Genomic DNA, 18,683 nt, shown 5'->3' with positions numbered 1-18,683 from the left:
GGCTGTCTCAAGAGCCACGCCGTCAAAGACAGCCGACCCAGATCCGGGTAAAGGCAGGGCCCTTGAGACAACAGGTCCCGACGCTGAGGAAGAAGGTACGGAGCGTCGATGGAGAGACACCTCAGATCGGAGTACCAAGGACGTCTGGGCCACGCGGAGCAACCAGCACGAGCGTGCCGCCGTCCTGCTTGAATTTCCGCAGAACCCGAGGAAGTAAGGATATCGGAGGAAACAGATACGCCAGGTGAAACGTCCATTTCACCGACAGCGCGTCTACCAGACTGGCGCCTGCGTCTCTTGTCCTTGACCCGTAAACGGGCAACTTGTGATTGTGACGGGAGGCCATCAAGTCCAGCTCCGGCAGCCCCCACCTGTCCACGAGTAGCTGAAACACCTCTGGGTGAAGCGACCATTCCCCGTGATGCACGTCGTGACGGCTGAGGAAGTCCACCTCCCAATTGAGGACTCCGGGAATGAAGACTGCCGAGATCGCTGGAATGTGACACTCCGCCCAAGCAAGGATGCGAGACACCTCCGACATCGCTGCCCGACTGCGAGTTCCTCCTTGGTGGTTGATATACGCCACCGTGGTGGCGTTGTCGGACTGCACCTGAACCGCCCTTCCGTGAAGAGCGGGACCGGACGACTGCAGGGCCCGATAAACTGCCCGCAGTTCCAGAATGTTGATGGGAAGAAGAGCTTCTTCCGCAGACCAACGACCCTGAAGTGACAACGAGCCGGTCACTGCCCCCCAACCCCGAAGACTGGCATCCGTCGTGAGCAGGACTTAGTCCGGGATCCAAAAGGGGTGCCCCTCGACCAGATGAGCTGTCTGAAGCCACCAAGCCAAAGACTGCCGAACCTCCGGGGACAACACCAGCAACTGAGAGCGGATCCGGTGAGGTAACCCGTTCCATTCCGATAGAATCAGCCCCTGCAGGGGCCGGGAATGGAACTGGGCAAATTCCACCATGTCGAATGTTGACACCATGGAGCCCAAAACCCTCATAGCCGAATGGACCGACAAGCGGCAACTGCTCAGGCAACTGTGTATCCTCAGCTGCAGGGAGGAGACCTTCTCCGGGGTCAGGAAGATCCTTTGCTGACGAGAATCCAGCAGGGCTCCCAAATGAACCATCCGCTGAGATGGAATCAGGGAGGACTTTGTCCAATTTATCAGCCACCCGTGCGCTTGCAGGCAAGCGACCGTCAAGTGGAGATGTTGAAGCAGTACCTCCGGGGAACTCGCCAGCAACAGGAGGTCGTCCAGATACGGTAGTAGCCGTACATTCTGGTTCCGAAGATGTGCGGCCATGACCGCCAGAATCTTCGTGAACACCCTCGGTGCCGTGGAGAGACCAAAGGGTAGCGCCCGGAACTGGTAATGGTGTTGAAGGATAGCGAACCGCAGATACCGCTGGTGCGAAGGTGCTATCGGAACATGGAGGTAGGCGTCCTGGATATCCAGGGACACCATGTAATCCCCCGGTTCCATCGCCAGAATGATGGAACGTAACGTTTCCATCCTGAACTTGGGAACTCTGAGGAATTTGTTCAGAGACTTCAAGTTGAGGATAGGGCGATGAGAACCATTGGGTTTCCGCACCAGAAACAGAGAAGAATAGTACCCCGTCCCTCGTTGTAATTGAGGAACGGGAACAATGACCCCTGCTGTCAGCAAGGACTCTATAGCTTCCTGAATCTGTAAAGACTTGGTCGTATCCTGAGAAGGACTCGTGCAGAAAAACTGGTGGGGCGGTCTGTGCCAAAAAGACAGGGCGTACCCCTGGGAGACCACTTCTCGAACCCAGGCATCCATGGTGGTATTGTGCCAGCACTGGGCAAATAGAAGAAGTTGGCCTCCCACTCTGGGGTCCCCCCCAGAGGGAGGCCCGTCCCATCAGGCAGAAGGTTTATCTTCCTGCTTGGAAGACGGGCGCCTGGCACTCCAGGCCTGCTTCTTGGGCTTAGAAGCGGCCTTGGTCGTCGACTGCCTCGGGAAGGACTGACCTTTGGCCTTGCCCTGAACCCGAAAGGACCGAAAAGCAGAGCTCCGTACCTTGGTAGGAGCAGAAGCCGAAGGGAGGAAGGCTGATTTAGACTTAGCCAGAGTGTCCACAATTTTGTCAAAGTCTGGACCAAAAAGCAACTCCCCATTAAAAGGTAAGGCCTCCAGCCCCTTTTTGGAGTCAGCGTCAGCTCTCCAAGACCTCAGCCACAAGGACCGACGCGCCGACACAGCTGCAGCCGACACCCGAGAGGTTAGCAGGCTTGCATCTAACGATGCTTCCCCAATGTAGGAAGCCGCATCCCTCATTTGACCTATCAACGCTCTCTGGATCTCCGGAGCATCTTCCGGAAAGGTATCCTCCAAAGCATTGGCCCAGCTCTCGATGGCCTTAGCCACCCAAGAGATGGCCATGGACGGAAGGGCCACCGCCCCCGAGAGAGAGTAGATAGACTTCAAACAAGTCTCCACCTTCCTGTCCGTGGGATCTTTCAGGGAGGAGATCGACAGCAAAGGCAGCGTAGCGCTTTTAATTAAGCGGGTAACGTGGGAATCCACCGCTGGAGGAGTTTCCCACTTCCTGCAATGAGCCTCCGGAAACGGATAGTTCGAAGCCAACCGCTTCTGCGGTTGGAACCTCTTGCTGGGCAACTGCCAGGCCCCTGCCATATGATCCGTCAATTGATCGGACAGGGGAAAAACCGTCGAAGCTACCTTGGCCTTTTTAAAATTTGGGTATTTTGACCTGGGGGCGGGCACATCCTCCTCAATGTGAAGAATTGCCCGCACCGCCCTAACCAATGCCGGCACATTAATGGAAGACTTAGCCTCCATCTCCTGGGCCCCGGCATCCGAGTCAGAGTCTTCATGGATCTCCCCGTCATCCGAAGACACGTCCGTGTCCGTGAACTGAGCCGCCAGTGACGCCCGAATGGAACGCTTGGACGTCCGTGGGGGCAAATCACTGTGCAACATATTTTGAAAAGCCGATGACGAAGCCGCCAGACTCTGAACAGAGCTGGAGAGGACGTCCACCCAAGGCGGGGGTACTGCCTGAGGATATCCCTGAAAAGGTACCATCGACTGCGGCACCATGGGGGATTGCACGTATACCGGCAAAGCCGCATAAGGACCCACAGTCTGAGACCCGGGAGGAGACTGCACCAGACGAGTCACACCCGGGGAACGGGGGATGGTAGGCTGGGGCAACGCCCTAGAAGGGGCCGCAGTCGGGACCGCAAGTCGGTCCGCGATTGACGCCAGCACTTGCGTAAACATCGCCCACGGAGGATCCTGCGCCACCGGGGGTTTAGAGGGTCCAGGTACCAACTGGCACCGCCCGCACAGACCGTCCTGAGACAAATCTGCCCCGTCAACCCCTGCCGAACAGCGTCGGCAGGAAAACAACACAGGAGCCTCGGAGCGCTCATTCCCCTCATCAGACATGACACAAACTTTTTTGCAATAAAAGTGTCTCACCGCAACGAGGTAAGGCGTATAACACCCACGCACTCCCAAGTATGCAACCCAAACAGCCCACAATATGGTACTGAGGAGCACACCGCAGTATGTGACGGACCTCACAAATACGTAGATCTATATAAGTGAGGTACACGGAAAGAACACCCCTCCCCCACGCACCTGCGGGCCGTAGGAGAAGGAAAGGGATAGGTAAAAAGCTGACAGTAAGTAGAAAATAAGCACAGACAGCAGCACTAGCAAAAGTCACATACCATGCAGAGAAGTATTACTCACTGCACCTTCCGCTACAATCAACCTCCCAGATTCAGTGTCTGGGAGGGCTATAGCGCTGCGAACACCATCCTGATCAGGGGAGAGGTACGCAGGGTGACTGGTCCACTGTAAGCCTGCCTGGGAGCTCTGCAATGCTGCCTGAAGATGGCCGCCGGAGAGCACTGAGGAGGAGTGGCCAGGAGATAACAGCCCAGCGACGCCAGCACGCATGAGAGAAGGCGCGCTGGGCTGAGGGGAGGAGCACTGAAGCAGGGAAGGCTGCCTCCCCTGCTAGTATGAAAACCCCCAGGGAAGCCGGTTCCCCGCCGGTCTTACACCCTGGAGGTCAGCAGACACGCGGGGTATTCCACATAGTGGGGGAGCCCGCCGCCGCTACTAGCGCCGCCGGTCTGTCCCCAGAGACCGGCGGCATGAAGACTGCATTATTCCCCGAGCGCAGCGCTGACAGCGCTGCACGCGGCTTACCTGGCCCCTTCAGTCCGGCAGCAGTCCTTGGGAGGTCCCGGAGCCACGCTAGTACTGACTCCGGGGTCCCGCTGCGATCCCCGGATCAGTACCGGCGTCGCAGCGCCAGCGGGGCTGTTGGAGTGGCAGCGTAGACGTCCAGATGGACAGTCTGATGCTGCCGCTCTGAAGACAGTAAAAATAAAATTAAATCTTTTTTAAAAAATAAAAAATAAAGCTTAGGGGCTGCTTATGCAGCCCCCCTGCGCAGGGTGACCCGACTCCGGCCGGGCACCAACTAAAACTGAGGTGCCTGTGGCCGGGGGCAGGGTATAGAGGAGGACGGACCCAAGTGCATCCTGGGAGCAGCAAAGCTTTAACTGCGTGGTGCCCGTGGATCCAGATCCAGCTATACCCCCAAGGTCAACCCTGTGGACCCCCTATGGACCCTGAAGTAGAAAGCGCAATATAATAACTAGACAACAATAAGTATATTTTTGCTCTTAAACTTTGCCAAAATCACCAGGAGAATTGAATTCAACGCGAATTGAATCGCGCCGGGAGCGAGCTCCCGGAGATATTCAATTCAGTGCGCTGTGTGGTCGGAGAATGCCGGTTATGGCGCCTTAACAAGGGTGTTAAGGCGTGGTAACCAGTATTCTCTGACCAAAGTGTCATATGCAGAAAAACAGCTGCGCGCCCAGCACTTTGGTCGGATTTCTCCTCGCATCCCCTGGAGGGTACGAGAAGAAATCCTTAGCCTACCCAAACAGCACGTTGAATTGAATAGCTGCGGGAGCTCCCTCACATCGCTATTCAACATCGCACTGAATTGAATTCTCCATCCTTCATGTCTCCATCCTTACACTGTTACGTAACAGCCCTTTCTAATGCAATCTCACCTGCATGGACATCTCAATTAACATGAGTAGCTTCTTGATCCCTATGTAAACCTTTCTGCCCTTCACATGCTGAGCAATGATAGACCGTTCATTGTCCTTGAAGCTGCCCAGGAGCTGCAGAACAAACACAGAGCTGTCAAAACTACATTTACATTAACACTGTGAAAACGCACTACTGCATTAAGTGTTCTTCAAATGAGGGCTCTCCCAGATGTGATGTGATGACCTCACCTCCAGAGCTTCCATCAACTGCTCTCCTGTGCAGATGTTTGGTACATGGATGGTTGTACTAAAGGCGTCCAGCATCTCCATCTCCTGAAGGACGTCCTTACGACTGGTTGTGCCAATGATCAGCAGTTTACGACGCTGGAGGAAAAAAGATAGTATTAGAGATGTCTGCAATTACAGCGGCACAATTTACCAACAGATGGATTTTAATTCTAAATACTCCTACCTGAGGCGGGGCCTTCTTTAAGAGCACAAGCAAAGCCTGAAGTACCAGATTAGAGAAACGAGGACCAATTGGCACATAGTCTACAATGAGGAAGCAGTAAGTTATAATCCCAAATTACTTACTTTAAAATGATTTATGCAGAGAATAGGGTGGAAGCAGTCTCACCTAGCAGCCTCTCTATATCGTCCACCACAACACAACTCAGCTGAGACTTGTAAGCATCATCAAAGATCTGGTGGAAAAAAAGTAGAAGTAGTAAGACAAATATGGGGTTTATTTTAAATAGCAAGAGCAATAGAGGTATAAATCAGGGGAAGGAAAAATGTCAATTGAGAAAAGAAAAAGACCAGTCTGAATATGAAGTCGGGAAAATTGTCCTGATGAAGAAAGCTTACAGTGTTTGCAAGTAGCTCTGAGGTACCGGGGTCTATCTGAGGCCCCTACCGCAGTCAGGTTCAAGGGCTGTCTCGGGAGCAGTGTCTTCAATAGAACAGCTCAGTCTTTCTATTTTGGGGGCTGTAGGCAATGAGGTCATCACACAGCACTCTTCAGGAGGAGGAATGCTTTATTGGTCATAGGCTCCTATATCCATTAAGCAGGCTGTGCAGTCCTGGGCCTTCCTCATTCTGAAGTGAGCACTGTGTGGTAATGCCATTGTTAAGAGCTTTTGATAGAGAGAGCCCATGTTCTTGGTGAAAAACATGGCTCTTTAGCTACACAGTAAGAGATTTGATAGCAAATTAATGCCCCCTTCAGTTAAAGAACTATAAGTCCCTACATGTTAGCAGGGCTTGTGGAGAGCATTAGTTCCACTTCAAACACTAGGTATACATTGCTCAAAACCTGGGTAAGTAAGTACAGGGACAAACAGAGGGTATACAACAGACATCACACAACGTATGGAACACGCATGGCGAAGAGTCTACAGACAAGGGGCTAAAAGGCGGGCATGGGTCTGAGTCCCATAAAGCCAGCCAGTTCATTAGATGTGTCACAGATAAAGTAAGCGTGAAGTACTGCAATGAAGGGAGTATGTGTTACTATGGGATGGGGAGAAAATGCTGGAGGTGAGGGCATCTAAAGGCGTGCACACTGGGCGACATCGTAATCGTACCGTCATTCCTGGTCCCCTGCAGTGCCTACACTGAATGATATATCGCTCAGTGTAGGCTCCCTCCCTCATCACTGAACATGCACAATCTGTCGTTATCGGCAGATTGTGCTGCATGTTCAGGCAATGGACAATGACGGAAACGACCAGCGGGAGCGCGCATCGGTGGTCGTTTCCGTCATTATAGTGCACGATTTGTGCACGATTACTGAGCGACTGCACGATTATGATGTCGTAATCGTTCAATCGCTCAGTAATATCGCCCAGTGTGTACGCACCATTAGATTTTGCTGCAGGACTTAAGACCTTTTCGCTATGCCACCATGTTAATGAATAATACCTCAATTAGTGACTGTCACAAAGGTGTACATACTTTTTTCATGGCCTGGCACTTGGCAGTCTCAGAGAAACCGATCATCTTCTCGGGTGAGCAGATCTTAATGAATGGGAAATTAGACTCCTCAGAGATCTTGGCAGCAAGTGCTGTTTTACCGCTATGAGGTGGGCCTGAAAAAATAGATGCATGCGAATTGGTGCATTATAGGAACACCACCCCTTCTGTCAGACAGTAAATCCCCTGCCACCACCAATCTACAGCTTACAGCCCATACCTTCTAGTAAAACGCTGACCAGTGGTGTGCGATCACTGTTCTTGGTTTGCTGGACGAGCAGTTCACCATCATCCAAGACGTGACTTACAGGGTCGCCCCACTTGATGATGCCATTCATGATATAGCTTGCGTAGTCCTCTTGGTTCGTTCCAAATGCCTAAAAAAAAATATATATATAGTTTTCACAGCGCAAGATTAATGTGTGAGAAGATTGTCCATGCATGTACTTTACAGCCACAGCCCAAACTTGCCGAGAAGTGACTCTGCGGATCTGTGCGAGAGCAATTTCATTTTGTATTCACTTTAAAAGTCACATTCAGCAACAATTGCTGTGTTCTAAGGATACAGCAAGCAGATGGGAAAGGGTTGGGGTAATAGGTAGCATTACTGCCTCACAGCATTGAGGTCTTGGGTTCCATTTCAAATACGACCCTAAATGTGTGGAGTTTATACATTCTCCCCAGGTTTCCTCCGGGTACTCCAGTTTCCTCTAAAAAATATACCGGCTGGTTAAATGGCTCCGGACAAAAAAAAATGAACTCTAGTGTGTTTGTGTACATATTGTTAGGGAATACTGATTATAAGCTCCTACAGTGCAGGGACTGAGATAAATGGCCAAAAATGATTTGTAAAAGCGCTGTGGAATATGTATGTGCTATATAAATAACAAATAAAAATATGACAGGGAAAAAGGATTGTAGGGAGTATGACCGTAGGTCCTGAGTCTATGAGGTCTCAGTGACAGGGTTTCGAGAGAAACTGGGAGTAATATCAAGGCTCAATGTCTGGAGTTTTGAAGTGAATAGTAGGAGAATCACTTACAGGCTTTACGTCATTTTCCAGGGAGGTGAAAAAGTCTCCTCTCACCACTTGGAGAGACTCAGCCTTTTCCATATCAACCTCTACTTTGCTGGTAGCCTGAGGGAAAGAATGGAAATTAGTAATGAAAATGGTGTCTGTTCCGCATGAACGGCAAAGTTGTCTGATGTATTAGGAACGTGTACAAGTATTGGATTGCTTATCAATTTCCAAATATAAGAACTGAAATGGTAAATAGCTGCTTCTATATGATCACCAAGTGCTGCCTCAAAGTCCCTGTGAGCAACGCTAACAAATATGTAACTGAAGGGGAGAGTGTAAATTGGCGATTTAAATAGATTTTGCCATTCTGTATTATAGACCTACAGTTATACTGTAAGAGGAATTATGTCTGACTAGATATAACATGCTGAGCTACAAAGTTGCAATTTGTTTTTCTCAAATTATATATATATATATTATGATGTACTTACATGAAAGAGGCAGTCACATGGTTTACCACAGAAGCTATGAATTCTTACCTGGCAGGATGCAGGATTCACAGGACTAATAAATAAAGTTGTTGCAGCAGCTGATACATTGGGTTGTCTGATGTTATTTTATCACATGAATTATAATGTAAGAACAAATCACTTTGAGGCAGAGACTAAAGTATGTCTGTCTCACATGCACAGGGCAGGCAACAGTTTTTAGGGAATCAATATTGCTAAGATGGCAACCTACCATTAGTGACATCACTAACGCAGTGCGCCCATCAATGATGTCGTTAGTTTACAGTAATGAGTTCACGTAGGTGTGTATATCAATTAAAATAGATAAAAAGAGGGGACATGTTACTGAATATGTATTAGCACATCAGCAGACGAAATGCACTGTGATGCCATCTTTTCTTTCAGAGTTCTGTATAAATGGATTGTATTTAGAGCCTAGAGAGTAGGAAAGAAGAAAGGTTGAGCATGGCTCAAACTGTCCTGTCTCCTCTGCCAACTAATAAAGCCAGGGGGAGCGGTTACAAGGCCGATGTGGTGGTAAGATATTGGCAGGTGTTGAAAGGTAGAGCTGATTATTATTACAGTAGTACAGGCGTACAGGCCAGGGGAGGAATCACAAAAGCTATCCCCCATACTCATGTTACCTGCCGATAGCAATATTACTACATTTCAGATGTTTTAGTGTCCAAAAGCTACTCTCTAAATAACACCTATTACAATTTCCTTTCATTATCTTCAATTATAGAAGCGCATTAATTTTACATGTTAAAAATCAATCAAGTAAATCTAGTATCAACACTAGTCTACACTAAGATTGACAGCTTAACAGAAATGTACTGTGTAGATAGCTGGATTAATACACAGGGCAGGGCCAGTGATATCACAGTAGCTCAATGACTCCTAAAATAAGTGTTTAGATGACAGACAGCATCGGGACACTGCACTAAAGATGTAGGGGAAGCTCAGCTCTGTAGTGGGTTGGGGAAATAATACCCTTACTATTCTCCAGAGCTGCAGTGAAATGTCTGGTTATAGAACAATGTATTTTACAGTCCAAGTTTTAAAGATATCCATGCTTGAGCACAGATCACGTAATTAGTACCTGAGTCAATCTGGACACAAGCATGAATATCCTAAAACCTAAACAGTAATGGTGGAGTTTTGTAAACTCTGAAATATGGTATTTGTAACTTTTTAAACATAGAGAATGTTTTAAATGAGGTAATAGAAGCCTTGCTCTCTTCAAGATCACCAGTTTGAAGTATGAAAAAAATACTGATCCAAAAAATGCCAGAGTACAGTTAGTAGCAGAAAGTGTGTGTACTCCCCCTAGTAATACCAGGCAGTGTGTATGTACTCCCCCTAGTAATACCAGGGGGTGTGTATGTACTCCCCCTAGTAATACCAGACAATGTGTTTGTTCTTCCCCTAGTGATACCATGCAGTGTGTTTGTACTCCCCCTAGTGACACCAGGCAGTGTGTATGTACTCCCCCTAGTGATATGAGTGTGTGTATGTACTCCCCCTAGTGATACCAGACAGTGTGTTTGTTCTTCCCCTAGTGATACCAGGCACTGTGTGTTTACTCTTCCTTGTGATATGCGTCAGTGTGAATGTACTCCTTCTAGTAATACCAGGCAATGTGTTTGTTCTTCCCCTAGTGATACCAGGCAGTGTGTTTGTACTCCCCCTAGGGACACCAGGCAGTGTGTTTGTACTCCCCCTAGTGACACCAGGCAGTGTGTTTGTACTCCCCCTAGTGACACCAGGCAGTGTGCTTGTACTCCCCCTAGTGACAGCAGGCAGTGTGTTTGTACTCCCCCTAGTGACACCAGGCAGTGTGTGTATGTACTCCCCCTAGTGACACCAGGCAGTGTGTGTATGTACTCCCCCTAGTGACACCAAGCAGTGTGTTTGTACTCCCCCTAGTGACACCAGGCAGTGTGTTTGTACTCCCCCTAGTGACACCAGGCAGTGTGTTTGTACTCCCCCTAGTGACACCAGGCAGTGTGTTTGTACTCCCCCTAGTGACACCAGGCAGTGTGTTGGTACTCCCCCTAGTAACACCAGGCAGTGTGTTTGTACTCCCCCTAGTGACACCAGGCAGTGTGTGTATGTACTCCCCCTAGTGATATGAGTGTGTGTATGTACTCCCCCTAGTGATACCAGACAGTGTGTTTGTTCTTCCCCTAGTGATACCATGCAGTGTGTTTGTACTCCCCCTAGTAATACCAGGCAGTGTGTATGTACTCCTCCTAGTGATACCAGGCAGTGTGTATGTACTCCCCCTAGTGATACCAGGCAGAGTGTATGTACTCCCCCTAGTGATACCAGGCAGTGTGTATGTACTCCCCCTAGTGATACCAGGCAGTGTGTATGTACTCCTCCTAGTGACAGCAGGCAGTGTGTTTGTACTCCCCCTAGTGACACCAGGCAGTGTGTGTATGTACTCCCCCTAGTGACACCAGGCAGTGTGTGTATGTACTCCCCCTAGTGACACCAAGCAGTGTGTTTGTACTCCCCCTAGTGACACCAGGCAGTGTGTTTGTACTCCCCCTAGTGACACCAGGCAGTGTGTTTGTACTCCCCCTAGTGACACCAGGCAGTGTGTTTGTACTCCCCCTAGTGACACCAGGCAGTGTGTTTGTACTCCCCCTAGTGACACCAGGCAGTGTGTTTGTACTCCCCCTAGTGACACCAGGCAGTGTGTTTGTACTCCCCCTAGTAACACCAGGCAGTGTGTTTGTACTCCCCCTAGTGACACCAGGCAGTGTGTGTATGTACTCCCCCTAGTGATATGAGTGTGTGTATGTACTCCCCCTAGTGATACCAGACAGTGTGTTTGTTCTTCCCCTAGTGATACCATGCAGTGTGTTTGTACTCCCCCCTAGTGATACCAGGCAGTGTGTATGTACTCCTCCTAGTGATACCAGGCAGTGTGTATGTACTCCCCCTAGTGATACCAGGCAGTGTGTATGTACTCCCCCTAGTGATACCAGGCAGTGTGTATGTACTCCTCCTAGTGATACCAGGCAGTGTGTATGTACTCCTCCTAGTGATACCAGGCAGTGTGTATGTACTCCTCCTAGTGATACCAGGCAGTGTGTATGTACTCCTCCTAGTGATACCAGGCAGTGTGTATGTACTCCCCAAAAGCGATATGAGTGTGTGTATGTACTCCCCCTAGTGACACCAGGCAGTGTGTTTGTACTCCCCCTAGTGACACCAGGCAGTGTGTGTATGTACTCCCCCTAGTGACACCAGGCAGTGTGTGTATGTACTCCCCCTAGTGACACCAGGCAGTGTGTGTATGTACTCCCCCTAGTGATATGAGTGTGTGTATGTACTCCCCCTAGTGATACCAGACAGTGTGTTTGTTCTTCCCCTAGTGATACCATCCAGTGTGTTTGTACTCCCCCTAGTGACACCAAGCAGTGTGTTTGTACTCCCCCTAGTGACACCAGGCAGTGTGTTTGTACTCCCCCTAGTGACACCAGGCAGTGTGTTTGTACTCCCCCTAGTGACACCAGGCAGTGTGTTTGTACTCCCCCTAGTGACACCAGGCAGTGTGTTTGTACTCCCCCTAGTAACACCAGGCAGTGTGTTTGTACTCCCCCTAGTGACACCAGGCAGTGTGTGTATGTACTCCCCCTAGTGATATGAGTGTGTGTATGTACTCCCCCTAGTGATACCAGACAGTGTGTTTGTTCTTCCCCTAGTGATACCATCCAGTGTGTTTGTACTCCCCCTAGTGATACCATGCAGTGTGTTTGTACTCCCCCTATTAATACCAGGCAGTGTGTATGTACTCCTCCTAGTGATACCAGGCAGTGTGTATGTACTCCTCCTAGTGATACCAGGCAGTGTGTATGTACTCCTCCTAGTGATACCAGGCAGTGTGTATGTACTCCTCCTAGTGATACCAGGCAGAGGGTATGTACTCCTCCTAGTGATACCAGGCAGTGGGTATGTACTCCTCCTAGTGATACCAGGCAGTGGGTATGTACTCCTCCTAGTGATACCAGGCAGTGGGTATGTACTCCTCCTAGTGATACCAGGCAGTGGGTATGTACTCCCCCTAGTGATACCAGGCAGTGTGTATGTACTCCTCCTAGTGATACCAGGCAGTGTGTATGTACTCCTCCTAGTGATACCAGGCAGTGTGTATGTACTCCTAATGATACCAGGCAGTGTGTATGTACTCCTCCTAGTGATACCAGGCAGTGTGTATGTACTCCCCCTAGTGATATGAGTGTGTGTATGTACTCCCCCTAGTAATACCAGGCAGTGTGTATGTACTCCTCCTACTGATACTAGGCAGTGTTTGTACTCCCCCTAGTGAAACCAGGCAGTGTGTTTGTACTCCCCCTAGTGATACCAGGCAGTGTGTGTGTACTCCCCCTAGTGATACTAGGCAGTGTGTATGTGCTCCTAGTGATACAAGGCAGTGTGTGTATACACCCCGTAGTGATACCAGGCAGTGTGTGTTTACTCCATCTAGTGATACCAAACAGTGTGTGTGTACTCATCCTAGTTATACCAGGCAGTGTGTATGTACTCCTCCCATTAATATCAGGCAGTGTGTATGTACTCCTCCTGGTGGTACCAGGCAGTGTGTGTGTACTCCTCCTAGTGATATGAGTGTGTGAATGTACTTCCTCTAGTGATACCAGGCAGTGTGTATGTAACTCCCTCTAGTGATACCAGGCAGTGTGTGTGTATTCACCCTAGTAATACCAGCAGTGGGCGGGATGAATGACGATCACCACCAAGGACCGCTCTTCTCTGAAAGAGTGGCCCTTTGCAATGGAGGGACTTCTGGGTCTATGACCCAGAAGCCCCTCCGGTGTCCTTCTGCGCATGCACAGAGACGGGCATGCCGCGGGGGGCCCATAGGCTTCTATGGGTAACGCCATCACAGGCCGCGGGGTGCCCATAGGCTTCTATGGGTAACGCCATCAGGAAGATGGGGTTACCCACCGCAACCAAACCCCAGAGTACATCGCATTCCGGGGCTTAGTACATGTAAGAAATGCATTTCTCACCTTGCTGCATCCCGCCCAGTGTATGTGTACTCTCCCTAGTGATACCAGGCAGTGTGTATGTACTCCCCCTATTAATATGAGGTAGTGTCTGTGCACTCCCACTAGCGATATCATGCAGTGTGTATGTACTACCACATGTGATATAACGCAGTGTGTATGTACGCCACCTATTGATGTCATGCAGTTGTTAACGGTTCATTTGAAGGAATACAAGAGCTTTTAATTTCATGTATTTTATTAGAGAGGCCGGCAATGTAAGCTGTTCTCAATGTAGGTACAGTGTACATGAATACTTTTCAACAGTTACTTTATTTGCATTTTTTAGCAATTGTTTTGTAAAACCACACTGATTTTTGTACATGTGGGGGGAATTATTGTGATCTATGTACATATTGGTTACAGCTCTATTTAATGTAACATAAATTGGTATAGCATTAATGATATTTTAAAAGGAGGTTATTCCATGTTAAAAACAATGTTTTGACTGAAAGAATTTACTCTAGGGACTGCCAAGTAAATGGAATCATCCCGGAAGTCAAGTCTCCTACAGAGAATTGTGTTATTTGCATTCTCCCAGCCAGCTAGTTGTTCTGATTTTGTCAGCAAGTCTGTCTATACCATACTAATGGAAGACTTCTGTTCCTGAGAGTGCAGTCAGACTGTCTTACCTTGATAAGCCGGTTCATGGCGGTGGACTGTGCCGCCCTCACCAGGCCTTCTAGCTCAGCTCCGCTAAAATTCTTGGTCTCTTGGGCTAATTCGGATATGTCGACATCCTGAGAAAGCAACTTATGTTCTCTCATACGAACTGTGTGGATATTGAGGATCTGGATACGGCCTTTCTCATCAGGCAGGCCTGGAGAAGCACAATTAATGGAAGAGGTAAATAAAATATTTTAGCGGGAAAGGTAAAAAATATATTCAAACCAAACTCACCTATCTCCATTTTCACCTCCAGCCTTCCAGGTCTCAGGAGAGCTTCATCTATCAAGTCTGGCCTATTGGTCATCCCTACAGAGATGTATACAGAAGGGAAGGGGAGTAAGCTTCATCCATGTGGGAACCTAGTATCATCCTGTCCGAGACCACATCTCACCTATGACCAGGATGTTATTGAGCTGCTCCACACCATCTATCTTGGAAAGCAACTGGTTTACCACAGTGTCATGGACGCCCGTGCTGCCCGCCATGCTACCTCTCTGCTTGCAAATGGCGTCTATTTCATCAAAGATGATAATGTGTAGTCCACTGTTGGCACCCAGCTAGAGGCACAAGGAGTGAAACTATTGTGTAATACTATGTTATGTAGACCAATTGCACTGAACTGTAATAACTGTATTAATTGTAATAACTAGGTTTTTACACTTTCATTTATTGATCACATGGCTAAGAGTGAGATTATAGCATGCTGGTAATTAGTGGTAACTGCCTCTGCAAATTTTAGATACAACATGTGGGCATATGTACTTCTCTATATTTGCAAATTAACATAAACAGAAAATGTTACATAGTTTACTTGTCCTGTGTAATACTAAAAATAGATTTAAATCCAATACTATGGTTCCCCTAATAGCCATGTTAGCTTTAGTTTATGCATACTCATATTTTACAAATTATGAAGAGACCTAGAAAATGGACAGTGCATAAAAAAAAAATGTACATTTCCAGATAAAAGCTACATTGCACAAGCGCTAACCACTCACCCTCTTCTGTTCATCTTCTGCGTCTGCAAACAGCTTTCGGATGTTGGCCTCAGACTCTCCAACATACTTGTTAAGAATTTCTGGCCCGTTAACCACTTTGGGCTCGCGGGCGTTCAGCATCTTACCAATCTGCCGAGCCATGAGGGTTTTACCACAACCGGGAGGGCCAAAGAGTAGGATACCTTTCACATGCTTGCACCCTGCAGGTTGAAGTGTGAAGTCAGACTGCTGTAAAGTGAACCTGCCACCTACACATGGCTTAGCAAAGTCAGCCATTTTGTGGGCTAATAGTCATGAAAATGGTGCATGTCAACCAGTAACATTATGGAGGCATACAGCATAAACATTCATTAAAAGGGATAATTATATGAATAACTAAAAACTCAGTTCTGAAAACATTACATACCTGGGGCCTAAAGTACCAATCAATCTGCTCCTAATTGTCACTTTACAGGCTGCGGGGGAGATGTACTAAGCTGTGGAAAGTGATAAATTGGAGAGTGATAAACTACCAACCACTCAGCTCCTAACTGTCCTTTTACAGGCTGTGTTTAAAAAATCTGTAAAGTGACAATTAAGAGCAGACTTTAACTCTCACAAGTTTATCTCTCTCATGAATACCCCCATTAATGATTCTTTAGGGACTGGGTTTGTTTTATTAAATTTCCATCCAATCTGAATTCCTATCCTTTATGGAAGTAAGTAAAATGCTGTCTCTAATGCTGGGTACAGCCATAACATATATATCTGTAGATCACGCAATCGCGCCCCCCGCCCTCTGCTGCTAGTGTACGGGCGGTCGGCTGACCACCCATACACACAGCAGAATGCCCCAATATATCTGCAGATATATTGGGCATAGTCTGTGCAGCACAGCTGACGTAATATGTCTGAACAACGTTGCTCACAGACAAATCGCTGGTACACACACGATATATTGGCCGTTCAATTGATCGGCCAATATAGCTGTCAGTGTGTACCCAGCATAAGAGTATAGCAAATGTCCCAGAACTGGTTTGTATCATCCGTGTTCTATACATATGGGCACATTTCTCTGAGTGGCGTCTACTGGGTGGTAGGGACTGATATATGTGTTTATATATATTCCACAGTTCTGTCAATAGGATAATACAAGATAATAATAATAACTGAGTTGAATTCCCACTTGTAGTCTATTCATTAGGTGAAACAAATGGCATATGGAGCTTGAGGACTAGACTACTGATTAATGCTGATCTCCACAGCGCTGGCATTTTCCAGTTGCTGGCAAGCAGTGTATTACTTGCCAGTGTTGACAGCCGTGTTTGGGTAGAAGAGGTTGCCTGTCATCCCGGCCTAATCCTGATACAATATGACCTTTTTCAGGGACACAGGTGTGAATGTGCAGGAAACATGTAGGCAGAAGAGATGAAGTCTACAGGAATGGGCTGGAATGCTCCTTGAGGTGACATGAAAACGGGGAGTTGCAATAAGCAAAATTCATAACCTGTACTGGTAAAGAACTGACATTTACACACTTATAAACGTCTCAAAGCGCTTCATTAGAAGCAGCAGGTGTAGCAGACGCCGACCTCTACATTCACCAACACAGCATATCAGTGATCACCTACCCTATTCAAGATATGCCTCATACATTTTTAATGACAACACAATTCAGAGTATTTCCAGTCATCTTTAAATGCAAGCCATAAATCCAAGGTGCATCAGGTACATTTCCACCAACGAGGCAAACATACAGAAGCAGCATTGTGCCAGATAACATTTATAACCCTAGTAATAAATAAAGTACACTTACAGTGTGGTGCTGAGAGACACAAATCTTGGCACCAAATGTAAGTGTACTTCATCTATGTGCTAGTATGATTAAAACTGAGACAATCCACCTACTGTTTAATTCAGCTGATTGGGAGCACAAGCTGCATTGCACCTACGACTTCAGATGACAACTCCCACATAAGAATCTGATAAACATTTTCCTAGACTATTTGTTTTTGTACAATTGTTATTTATATTATATATATATTTTATCATTTTGCCATTCTAATACTTTATGTGGTAACATGGTAGTTGATGCAAAGACAATATTATTTAGAAATTACATAACAGGTGAACCATTATATTGCACAACAAGTGCAGTTATTATTAATTAATATGACCCTAATACCCATAAAAATATGGCCCCATAATATTATTATACTATCTGTGTAATTAAAATGTTTTTTATTATTAATTGGCAGCATTTCTTTTTATATATGTCTTTTTCACCCTCTGAGCACTATACAATCATCTTTATTTTCTGTAAAAGCAGCAGCAAGACATTTGCTCCATGAGCGCTCTCTTATGCTGGACAGATCTTTCCACGTTCCATACCATGTGCCTGGTGTGACTCACACCCCCGGGATCCAGTCACATGGTCGACAGGGACCATGTGGACATTCACAATGTCGATACCACTATGTTGAGATTAGAATATTGACATGGTTCAACATGTCAACAGACATCATGTCGACATGTCCACAATGTCGACATCTGAAATGTTGTCATGTCAAATGGTGATATTCTCAGAATGCTGACAGTTAGGGTTAGGCACTGCCAGGAGGGTAAGGCTATGGGGGGAGGGGGTTCATGCTTAGGCTGCAAGGAGCAGGAGAGGTTAGGGTTAGGCACTGCCAGGAGGGCAAGGTTACGGAGGGAGGTTAGGTTTAGGCTGCAAAGAACGGGAGAGGTTAGGGTTAGGTACGAGGGGGAAGGTTAGCTGTAGGGATTAGGAGTACAATACTTACCAGAATGGCCGCTTTCCTGCGCCAAAACTGCTGCAAACGTGACCGTCAGGACCCAGAATAAGACGCTGGAGCTGCTGCAGCTGCCAGGACCAAGTAAGTGACCGCTGGGCCTCCAGGGACATTAGGTCGACAACTCCATCATGTGGACAGGTCATCCGTATAGACATGATGAATGTTGACATGGTCACTGTCGACATGCTAAGCATTTCGGAATGCTGCATGTCGACATTCGATTAACCTGATGCACGTCAACATAATAAATGTCGACCTGACATACCAAACCCAAGCCCCCATACTCCTATAAACACCAGCGTAGTGGTTTTTTGTATGATGTATTGGTGAATCCAGGGCTGATCATTATATGCTGTTCAGCAACCTGCTCCAGTCTGCAAAGTAATGGATTTGAAGGTTCTGTAGTCCTACTATTCAATTATTATGTACGATGACAAATAGCACAATGAGGTATACCAGAGAGGCAGGGGAGCTGCATGGAAACATAGCTCCGCAAAGCAGAAAATGAAATTATTTGCCTGGAAAACAGCTTAAAGTTCACCTGT

At 47.5% G+C, this 18,683-nt stretch overlaps 1 protein-coding gene across 1 annotated transcript in view; it reads right to left on the bottom strand.

Moving 5' to 3' along the window:
* NSF (N-ethylmaleimide sensitive factor, vesicle fusing ATPase) overlaps positions 1–18,683 on the bottom strand; it is a 138,610-nt gene that overhangs the window by 10,322 nt on the left and 109,605 nt on the right. The window contains exons 9-19 of the mRNA XM_088442432.1: positions 15,344–15,543; positions 14,737–14,902; positions 14,577–14,651; positions 14,309–14,496; positions 8,108–8,203; positions 7,286–7,442; positions 7,048–7,181; positions 5,729–5,795; positions 5,564–5,643; positions 5,341–5,475; positions 5,110–5,223 (exon numbers count right to left, since the gene is read on the bottom strand). Coding sequence (XP_088298558.1) covers positions 5,110–5,223; positions 5,341–5,475; positions 5,564–5,643; positions 5,729–5,795; positions 7,048–7,181; positions 7,286–7,442; positions 8,108–8,203; positions 14,309–14,496; positions 14,577–14,651; positions 14,737–14,902; positions 15,344–15,543 — 1,412 coding nt within the window. The remainder of the gene's footprint in view (positions 1–5,109; positions 5,224–5,340; positions 5,476–5,563; positions 5,644–5,728; positions 5,796–7,047; positions 7,182–7,285; positions 7,443–8,107; positions 8,204–14,308; positions 14,497–14,576; positions 14,652–14,736; positions 14,903–15,343; positions 15,544–18,683) is intronic.

This window comes from Taudactylus pleione, unplaced genomic scaffold, assembly GCF_031769625.1.
Source record: "Taudactylus pleione unplaced genomic scaffold, aTauple2 ptg000018l, whole genome shotgun sequence".
Taxonomy (NCBI): Eukaryota; Metazoa; Chordata; class Amphibia; order Anura; family Myobatrachidae; genus Taudactylus; species Taudactylus pleione.
The sequence above is the reverse complement of the archived record's forward strand: the minus strand, read 5'-3'. Positions and strand labels throughout refer to the sequence as shown.